The 11,052-nt window shown below is 45.7% G+C and overlaps 1 protein-coding gene across 1 annotated transcript; it reads right to left on the bottom strand.

Annotated features, from left to right (window-relative positions):
• Window positions 1-885: 885 nt before the first annotated feature.
• On the bottom strand, window positions 886-1,941 carry LOC123125600 (uncharacterized). The gene has a single exon (XM_044546075.1). It carries the CDS (start codon window positions 1,812-1,814, stop codon window positions 1,275-1,277), a length of 540 nt encoding a protein of 179 aa, XP_044402010.1. The 5' UTR covers window positions 1,815-1,941; the 3' UTR covers window positions 886-1,274.
• Between the last annotated feature and the right edge of the window lie 9,111 nt (window positions 1,942-11,052).

The following is an 11,052-nucleotide window of genomic DNA, read 5'->3' as shown; positions in this document are numbered from 1 at the left end:
GTTTGATACCTACTTCTAAGTTTTATTTTTCGATAAAGACTTGTTTTGCAGTAATTCTGTAGACTGTACTACTATATGGCTACAGCTTAAAATACATGTGTAGTGTAATCTACTGAAGAAGAGAATATTGGGTCATCATGGTCGGCTTCAAACGGTAGTACCCCCCCCGTCCCAAAATAAATGATTCAACTTTATACTAACGTCCCAAAATAAATACCCCAATTTTATACTAACTTTGTACTAAATCTAGTATAAAGTTGAGTCACTTATTTTGGGACGGAGGGAGTAATAAGGAGGGTGACTAGCTGCCCAATAGCAGCATGAAAAGAATTTGTAGAAATTGTGGAAGGTGTATGAGCAAAACTTCACACTTTGCGTTGCGGCTGGACAGATCTTCATTACCAACTGGAGAAGAGAGAGCACGGCGTAATATGACTCCATTGCCGGTCTGCTCGATTTGCAACGCAGTGCATGACTTGTGGAAACACCCTCTGCTTGAGTATAAACACCCTTATCGGAAAAGTGAGAAGAAGCCCACTGGGTATACCGACGAGCAAATGAAACCTCGGTCCACCTGTCGCTCCAAAGAAGCATGGCTGGATCAAGCAATGCAAGGAATCCGGGGCCGAAGCACGGAGTGGGGGAAAACACAGGCCTCGCCACCCATGAGAATAGAACTAACACAACAAGAAGAAGCCCACAAATAACAGCATATCAAACACTATCTTCCATTTCCCAAAAAAAATAGCACATACTCATTTTCTTATTTATTTTAGTGTAACAAAATTAGTTTTTTTTAGGCAAGTGTAACCTAATCATTGGCTTGGAACTTGGAAAATTACTTCTGCACAAGGCAAACCTAAAAATGAGGCACTAATAGTGGAGTTAAAGTTCAGGCCAGTAACCGAGCATACGTACTCCAAAACATTTATACAGTATCTACATTTTTTTTGCGGGCGCTGTATTTACATTACATTGACAAGCATATCTGTATGTGCATTTCCTTGTGCTTCTGGCGTTTAAATTAACAACGCCGAAGACGCGACTATTTCTACCACGGCCACCCCACACTCCACACATCCACATCCTATCAAGCATTTGCCGCGCGCGTCCACTCAAAAAAAAAAGAAGCATTTGCCGCGTCTATCTCCGCGTCCCCGCCGTCCGATCTAGCATCAGCGGACGGGCCCACGCGTTAGTCGGGGCCAGGCGAGGCAGGGCTATGTGCAACGATGCGCCCTTTTTTTTTTGGCAGTCTCGTGTGCCATGCACCTCTACTCGCTCTCGGAGATGGCGGTTAGGTCGGGCGAGAACCTCGGCGGCGACCTGCCGCCTCGGTAAGCCACCCTCCGCTTCTGCGCCACCGTCGGCTTCGCAGCGAACGTCGCCAGGGTGAAGGCATCCTCGGCCGAGTAGTCCTCCTCGGACGGCGCGAACACGAGCGGCGCCACGGAGCCTCGCCGGCGCCGGCCGCCGGCTGATGACACGGTGGCGGCCTTGACGAGGGCGGCGCTGGCCTTGACGGCAAGCGAGGCCACCTCCTCGGGGGCGAGGCGGCGGCGCAGCATCTCGCTCGGGAGGACGAAGTAGATCTGCCCCGGCTGGAGCTCCTCGCCGGCGGCCACCGCCGCGAGGGAGCCCTCGAACCCCATCCTGTCGGCGTCGCACAGGAACCACCCCTTCTCGCCGACCTCCTCCAGCGCGAGCGCTGCCGTTGCGGGCGGCGAGTACTCCCGGAGCTCGCCGCTGGGGAGAACCACCCTCGCCGTCGCCGGGCCGTCGGCCGCCGCGTCGTATGACACACACAGGCCCATTTCGACTGTATGTCTCTTGGTCGTCGCGTGTGTGCGGCTTCTAAATTCTCTGTCTGGCTACTTGTCCTGCGCTTCTCTTGTTTGCGCCGTTCTTGTGGTAATGCAATGCGTGGTGTGCTTGCTGCCGGAGACGGCGATGGTATATATAGCGGAGCGGCTGAGGGAGACGCAGCGTGGAGGCAGAGGGAGCATTGTCGTGTAGCCGGTAGTGGGGGCAGCACAGCCTGGCTGGAGGTTTGTTGTGCCAGCGATGCCGTGGAGCCGTGGACTCCGGCGGGCTATTCGTTGCGGTCACAGTCAATTGGCTACTCGGTGAAGAAGATATTTATTCTTATTCTGATCAAGCTCACGGTGAGCTCCGGCCTGTACGCGGTTAAGTTGGACTGCGTACATGGCGTACCCGCCCAGCCTGTACGCGGGAATGGACGGAGTACAAGTTACAACGAAACATGGTGAGGTACAGTCCAAATATATACGTACAATCAAACACGGCAATGCGATCTTTAGAAAGGAAAAAACACATTCAGAAAACAAACCGACAAGACAGCTCACTGCCACCGGATTAGCATCCAACGGTTGCGAAGAACGAATGATAGTGTGAACCCTAGATGAAATATTGGTTTGCTGCCAATATTTGGCTAGCCAAATGTTGACATTACCAAATATTAGCACTACCAATACTTGCCAACAATTGACAATTTTGTGTGAGATAGGCAAGACAACTCGGTAACCAACCAAGTAGTGGTCAATATTTGACGCAATGCCAAACATTGGCATGCCAATTTTTGGCACCAAACCAATTATGCCCTCAGTAGCTGTGAGTGAGGTTGTACAACGTTGTAGCTTGCAACTCGCAGTAGAGGTAATTATTGCAAGGTTACCGCAAACGTAACAACATCACAGTGTTAATGCCACATCAAACTGCTGTTTTGATGGATCAAAACATTGGTTCCAAACAATCATGTCACTAACCAGTGACTTCTATTTTCCTGTCAGTTTTGCTATTTATCAGTTGTCTGAAATGCAACTCGGATCAGTCAATTTAACCCAGCGTCTGAGGCCGAGACGGGCGCGCCATGGTGAGCCTACCGAGGTGTGGAGACGCTCGTAAGACCGAGCCAGGGACGACGTGACAACAACGTCGTCGGTGAAGAGGAGTTAGAGGTTGACTTGTTCTGATGCGAGAAGGCTGTGAAAAGGCATAGAGGGATGGAAACAAATGTACAAGCACTCATGCCAAGTGTACAACTTGAACTAATATAGTATGTGATACTATTCTTTTTTTGAAACACAATACTTGAAAGAATAAAGCCCTTAAATCCTGAAATAAAACTAGAAAAGTAGGAGCACCCATGTCAAATGTACGACTTGAACTGAGCTATGTTCAATTCGCTGTCTGCTACGAGATTAAGCTAAGTGATATAGTCTATCAACGGATGAACATTCGCTGTGTGCTATTCTGGATTTTGTTTTGAAAAACTCTAATGAACATTCCTGAAAATATCTCATATTTCCTGATTTTCCATGGCTATTCATGAACTTATTGCCTTATTGTCATTTATATATCTAAGTTTTCTAGGACTTCTCGACATTATCTTCAAATGCTGATTTTCTCTAATGTTTCATTTTTTTGAAAGGAGGAATATATTAATATCGCAAAGATACCAATTACACCCGGCCTCTGCACCAACAAGCTACCGCAAAGACATCGAGGATGCACATAGCCCGAAAAGAAAACAAAAAAGAAAGAAAAAAATATCTCGCCACAGTGATCAACTTCTCTTAGTAGCAACACATAAACCACCATCAAATATAACACCCGAAAAACGTAAATGGTCTCCAAAAGCAACGCCTTCAAAAAGAAAACAGTGCACAAGCGCCCTTGTCGCCCGATCCAAAATCATAGGTTTTCACCCTGGAGAAAGACCAAGCTCTCAAAACAATACCTTCATCAAGGCAATTGCCAGGCACAACCAATGAAGGTCAGACCTTAGATTTTCACCCTGAAAGTCACGACTGACACCCGAGGAGCACCACCAAAAATAAAATTCTCCAGTGCTGCCAACCCCACTTGTCACTGCTACTTCTGAAAGTTATCAAACACGTGGTGGACTCCATCGCCTCCAAGGCCCCCTCTGCCTTACTGATCCTCCGATCTCAACCACTATGACTTTCTCCGCCTCTAAGGTTTCATTTATTAACTAAATTTACAATTTCATAATCCACTATTTTTAGAACTTCCTTTGTTGTTTGAGTTTGCAAGTGTGTGAAAATCATATCACATCCTGCTCAAACCCCTTCAAGCTGGTGTGGGCCAAGTTTGTATTTTTCTTTTTAAAATAAGTTCATCTAGTTTTACCCGCAAAAAAAAAAGTTCATCTAGTTTTAGGGCTTGGATTACAAAACGTTTCCAGGGACAAGAGTGTGAACGTTTGAACCGCAGAGCTCATGAATTAAGTACTGATTCTTATGTTTTAGCATCGTATTCCTCTGCCATTCCTGTATCCTCTGCCATTCCTGTGGTTTCTTCAACTCCAAACCGAACGGGGCCTCAGATTTTTTAGGCCAGAGAGCCAAGTTGGCGAAAAGACCTATACGAGCGTGTTGCAGAAGTTTCTGGAATATCCCCTCGCATCGTTTGCGTCAGTGAGCTTTTTCGGTTGCAGGTAGGCCAAAAGCCTCGCCAAAGCTTGCGCTAGAGCTAGAGCTAAGCTCGCATGTACGTAGGCATGTAGGCACATGTAGAGTCTAGCGTGTCGCGGCGCGTAGTCTCCTATCCGGGAGCGAGGTGGGTGCGCCGGAGCGGCGCCATGCCGCGTCTCGTCATGGGCCACGGTACGCGTGGCGCGCCCGGCGGACCAAAGTTGACGGACTTCACAAGTTCACATGCCCGGCCGCATGGACCACTGGTCTGATTCGATTTAGCTTGCTAGCTATACGTACGCGTAGGTTGTGTCAACGGCCGCGGTTTGTCTGTGTGCGTGCATGGTTCCGTCATCGTCCGTTGCCGAACGTAACAAAGCGCGGTGGACTCTCGCAGTCTCGCTGCATCTGTTGGCTCACCCCCCTAAAACCAGACATGAATCGTGCGTGGACACGTCCACCCAGTACTGCGTGCGTGTAAGTGTAACCTTCCTTTGGTGCCAGTTTTAAACGGGACGAGAATACGTAGAAGCCGTGTCTTAAGGTTGAGATTTGAAGAGGAGTAGAGTAATGTTAAACATAGAGTTACACGTAATTACACGCTGACTAGGCTTCTTTCTTTCTAACTAACCACTCCCCACTTCCCTTTCTCATGAAAATGGGCCCCTCCCCCTTTAATATCCAATCACAACCCACCTGTTCGTAAAACCCATGTAAATCTATGTATGTGTAGCTCTTAATCTCCCGTAGAGTCACACATGCATACAAATCTACGGGAGTTTCACTTCAAAGAACAAGGTCAAGCCACAGAGGCATTCCGGGAAGCTTTCTTGTCCATAGTGTCGAAAGCAAGCATGCATGCCCATAACCTTTCTTGGCCATAGTTTCTACAGTACTTGTGCGCATATGGAAACCAGCTGACATGCATTACCCATTATAGGTTGTCGTGTATCATATCAGATAACACTCGATGTAGAAGCGACAAGCCGTTTCACGACCCTATCCATATGCCTAGAAACTTGCACTTAGACTGTGTTCACTATTCTAAGCAGCACATGATCGTGCCCGTCTCCGCTCCACGAGATCGATCGTAGATTCCAAGGTCAGTCCAAACAAGAACCAGGTGCTTGCTGGGAGCCCGCGAGGCCATGGAACAATCGTCGCCAAGAACGCCAAAGGAGACAAACGACACCAATTTCCACCACCAACCGAGCGGGGAGGCAGCGTAGTTGGACCGCAGGGCCGGGGCGTCGGCTACCGGCCCGGCCAGCCAGCGAGGTACGTCCCGCGTGGCGCCGTGCATGCGCGCGACGACGACGAGGCGCTCGCCACGTCGGGTGGCGCCGCGCACATGCATGCTCCGCTGCCCGGACAGTGGGGCGCCACCCGCGCTGCACGACGGGCCATTTGGTCTGGTCTCCCCGGCCGGGCCAATAATCCCCGGGGGTTTCCCACGCACCAAACCGACACATCCGTTCGCGAGACCCGTGGCCTGTCCGTTGCTCCGGCTCGCGCCTTCTCCTCTGCAGAGCAGAGCTTCCTTGAAGTTTCGCTGCAGGAAGGTGAGCTCGACCGATGCACACGCCACGGTGGTTGCGGAGGGGGTGCGTGGTATAGATCTTGTCGCCGGCGCGTCGGGCTGGAGGGCGGCATGGCGAATCTTTGGACGGCAGGCCGGCCGCGGATCTCAATGTGGCCATACGCGTTCACGGGGTATATTACTCGCGTCTGCTACGGGGGGTGATTGGCCAGCGCGTCCGTGCACCCTAAGCATCGTATTAGTGGTATGGCAATGTTTTCTAGGTGCTGGGTTGGTCATCCGTTGCTGGTTTTGTTTCAGCGAGGTTTAAGTAATGTTCGAGCCCCGTTCATCTCGGGAAAATGGTGGTAGTAGCACCGTGCAAGCTTAGTACGGCTGGAAATGGAATAGAGGCCAGTGGCACCAAATGGGTTGACTTGACTACTCAACGGTGCTCGATGCATTGTGTCAGCCTGTCACCCTGCCAGTTGGGTATTTGTTATAATTTTTCTTATCTCTTTAGAATATTTTATTTATCAACTTAGTTAAATGTGTTGTTTGTTATGACTATGTGCTTAACATTTTCCTTTGAGGAATATTATGTGCTTAACATGTGACAAAATATCACAAAACCACAACTGTAATGGCAAGACTTCCACAAAATCAGGACTTTTATAAACATTTGTCAGAAAATCACAAATTTCAGGGTAAATTACTTCACGGAATCCAAATCTTTTGGATTAAGATGGCTGTATGCATCGCTAGAGCAGAGGTCGGGGGTTATCCTCCTTTTCAAAAAACAAACTTTCGGACTAAGATGTTTGACATTATTTCTGGCATCACATATCCACTAGTTGGTCCGCCACATGGCGAAAGAGTAATTTCTTCTGGAGCGGACCGCCTTAAACCTAACCAAAACTGTGGAAAAAAAAATCTTGATGCTTTGAGTTTTTGGGCCAATTCTAAGCCGAATTTGTAATCAGCTGAGATTTTGAATGTTCTGACCAATGTTGTTCATATTCTAGAATTTTTCGGGCAATTTTAGTTTTAGGCCAAATTTGAACCAAACTTGTAGCTGAAAAACAAAGACTAAAGTTTCTCTCAATTTGTTGAGCGGGTTAAGAATTCTCAGATGTTCAGTTCAAGGTTGTTCATTTACTAGAACCTTTTTTTCAAAATAATCATGGCACTTGAAATTTTGAGCTAAAAATGTAGACAACATTTTGTTTTTTTTTTCAAAAACAATGGTATAGCTATTCTTCCAGCCTTTCGAAAAAGCATTTTAGGTCGGGAAGTGCTCAAGGCGGTCCCAGAAAAAAAACAAGTGAAGTTACTCTTTTTCCACATGCGGCTTACTGGTGGGTCCAGAATGTCATGAACAACGTCAAAACTCAAGCGTCCTAATATGAAAGATTTGATTTCTGTGAAACAAGTTACCATACAAGTTATGATTTTCTGATGGAAAGTCTACTATTTGTGGTTTTGTTGCTCTAGCCACAAAGTGGTTATGGTTTTATGATATTTGCTCTGACATGTAAGATAATTGCCCCAAATTCATATTTACAGCTAGTAAAACCAACAAATATTGCATGTACAGGCCTAAGAATCTTATATGGTCTGTGTCAAAGGTGCAGGGTGGCCTTGACCCACATCCACCGATCCCTCGCGGGTTTGAGGAGGCTGATCTAGATCTTCAAAACAGAATGTGTTCGTTAAAATACACCTGTTTTGTTGTGTGGTCAGCCGGGGAAGCTTCGGACATTTGTCTCTAATTAGGATCATTGCCAAATCTGCGGTGCTGACTAAATAGCCAATGCTAAGTTTATAAAATGCATGGAAAGGAGACAACATACAGAGGAGAAGCCACGAGGAAGAAATGACATGTTCCCAGTTTGCTACTCTGCTAATAACCCTACAAAAGGTTCTCGACTTCTGTTTACCTAAGTTAAGGTTGCTTGATCAGCGTTGTAAAATAGGTTTCCTGTAAACTTTGGTGGAGCGTTTTCTTCACCTTTTCTTCTATGAACATGTAGTATGCACGCTCGTGCATATTCTAGAAAAAAGGTTCTCGACTTCTATGTTTATGAGAACAAAGAATCGTCTTGTCGAGCCAATCTCGTTTGTATTTAAACTAGATCCTACACTAACCCCGAGGCGATAGATATTATGACACATTCCCATCGTCGCGTTGATTACATTGGAGTGAAGTGCATCATAGGTCCTCAAACTATTTCAGAGGTGTCACGTAGGTCCTTGAACTATGAAAACCGTCATCCAAGTCCTCAAAGTGCAATGTGTGTGTTATCCTGGTCCTCGAACTATTTCAAAAGTGTCACGTAGGTCCTTGAACTATTTTAGAGATGTCACATATGTACACACTTATTACACTTCAAGGATTTTCGAGGACCTAAATGACACTTTTCATATTTTGAGGACCTAAGTGACACCATCAAAATAGTCCGCCAAATACAGTTTCAACAATTGTACTTCTGTATACTGTTTTTTAGCGGTTTCTTTGTCTTTCTTGGTTACTAGCTGGTTGGCTCCTTGGCCTGTAGAGATCTTAGTCACCGCTTCAGATGGTTTAATTAGTCAGGCAGTATTTTATTACCGAGATTCCTAGTACTAAAGAACTCTTGCTCTAATAACTTTATTTACCGTCCTAATAGGAACGTACTTGTACATTGTACTGCTGCCAGCAACAGATCTGGCATATACGCAACGACGATTATTCCAAGAACGCGTTTCGTATTAACGCTGGTGCATCTAGATGTGGTTGACCCCAAGGACAATGCTCCATCCATTAGTTTTTGAGAAGGTGTGTAGGTGTACTGTGGCCTTGGTTATAAACGTTTTGCACACCGAAAATCTAGAAATGCATGCATGATTGCATCCGTGAACGAGCACGTCCAGCACACATCCAAATTTGCAAGTGAACCACCTTCGGGTGTCCTTCAGCTGTCCTGTCCAATAATGGGAAGGATGCGAAAACAATGCTGGTTAACTATGTATAATGAGCTTGCAAATTTGTTCGTTAGGAAAAACATATCCTTTCTCCGATCCAAAATAAGTGTCATGGTTTTGAACTAAGGCTGGTTCAATCTTAATTCAAAGATGTGACGCTTATTACGAATCAGAGGGAGTAGTTTGTAGCGGATCTTACTATCCTTGAACGTGATCCCTTTGTCATGCGTAGGTCTCAATCCTTTTTATTTTCTCGAGAAAAGGCGTCAATCATCTCCTTCGTGCTAATCGAAGAACAATGTTTAGGCGTTTAGGTGAGATACCGAATATCGCCCAAATATTAGTAATTAGGAAGCACACCAGCGGCGACTGAATGCACGATCGGAAGCGGTGGTTACGTTCCAGCGGCGACTGAATACCGAATATCAATCCAGTTTGCACCCATCATCTAGATGAATCCAATGCCCAAGATTGAGACGGTCTGGGGCCGTGGGGAACACCGCTACCGCCACTACCAGCAAGGCAAAAAAGTGCATGCCAAGGTGCAGCGCAGGTGACCCCAGCAAAACGAAAAAGCGCAGCGCAAGTGTTGCAACATGCATCAGAGCAGCATTGTTTTTTAGGTGTGCATGAATGATGATGAATCCAACATCATGCGTCCAATCCAATCCAATTGTCCTTGCTGTGGTTGCAACCGGTCTGTGATAATTGCTTGGTGGAATGCAAGGACGGCGCCCAGGCTGGAAAGCCGGCCAGCAAATGGGTAGGCCACCGTGAGAGAGGGACAGAATGCTGAGCGACCGCTCGGCCTTTTGCTCAAGAGAAGAAAGAGCACGTGCGTATTTCTTTCTGCCGTACTAGTAGCTTGCATGATCCGCATCATGCGTTCAAGTTGCACAGGTAGACGACAAGCTTGGGCGGCCCTTAGCTAGTGTGGCTGTATGTGTTTGTTTTGTACCTGTCCAGTTCTGTAGAATAATATGCCTACAGCACAAAATACGTGTATACTGTAATCAGTGTTGGGCCGTCATGGTGTATTCAGCCTTACAATTTTGGGCCGTCATGGGAACCGGCCTTTCGTTTCCATGTTTAGTTTACTAGTAAGTCATTGCACTTGAGAGCCCAGATACTCAAATTTACAACATAAGATCGGCATACTATTACTGTATTACAAGTTTACAGCTATAGGCAAATGAAAATTTGAGGCAACAAATGCATGAAGTATAAGATGCAGAACTCAAGTAAAATATTGAGCATGTTTTGTCCAGGAGGTGTCTCATATTACAAATTTTAATAGAAAATAACAAGAATAGCTAGTGATGTATTTGCAAAGATATACGTGGTTTATGAAGGTACATCATAGCCTTGAAGACAAGAAGAGTCACCGAGTAAAAATGGAAATTATTTCGTTCGAAAAAGAAGTTAGAGGAGTCTAAATATGGAAGAGTATAGAACAAAATAGAAGTCTGTTTTGAGTTTTGTGCAAAATATCCATAGGGCTTAAGCCCAACCATAAAATCCTCTAGGTTTTACATGTGGCAAAAACTATGTAGCATAGAGGAGATCGAATGGCCGACATCACTCAGATTTGCCGCCTCTCTATCATTTGATCGGTTTCATAAAAAGGTTGTTATGTGGAACTATTCATACACCATATAGCGACTCTAAAAAATGGCGGAGTGCATCAAAATAGTGGAAGTTCCTGTTGGTTAGTAATGCAACGAATAGTCTGTAAAGCACACACAGTGAGTGTCTACTTGCTGACCCAACTCCGGGAGGATGTGCGCACGAGCGACAACTGAATTTCTACCGCCTTTTCTTTTTTTGGGGGGTGGGGGGGGGGGTGTTTTCTTTTTTATTCAATTTTCTCAGATTTTCCCCTGGTTTTTTCTTTTCCCTTCTCCTTTTTATTTAATTTTGAATTTTCCCTAACATTATCATGGTTTTTTAAATCTTATGAACTTTTTAAAAACTCTTGAGTTTTTAATTCAGGAACATTTACAAAATTCTTAAATTCTTTAATCTATGAATATTTTTTGCAAACATATATTTTTCAAATCAGGACAAGCAGGAACGCCCGTAATCTAAAAGAGCGAACATTAACAACACAAC

Source organism: Triticum aestivum, chromosome 5D (assembly GCF_018294505.1).
Source record: "Triticum aestivum cultivar Chinese Spring chromosome 5D, IWGSC CS RefSeq v2.1, whole genome shotgun sequence".
Taxonomy (NCBI): Eukaryota; Viridiplantae; Streptophyta; class Magnoliopsida; order Poales; family Poaceae; genus Triticum; species Triticum aestivum.
The sequence above is the reverse complement of the archived record's forward strand: the minus strand, read 5'-3'. Positions and strand labels throughout refer to the sequence as shown.

Coding starts and splice junctions, on each gene's coding strand:
- LOC123125600 (XM_044546075.1), bottom strand. CDS start 1,814: ATGGGCCTGTGTGTGTCATACGACGCGGCGGCCGACGGCCCGGCGACG.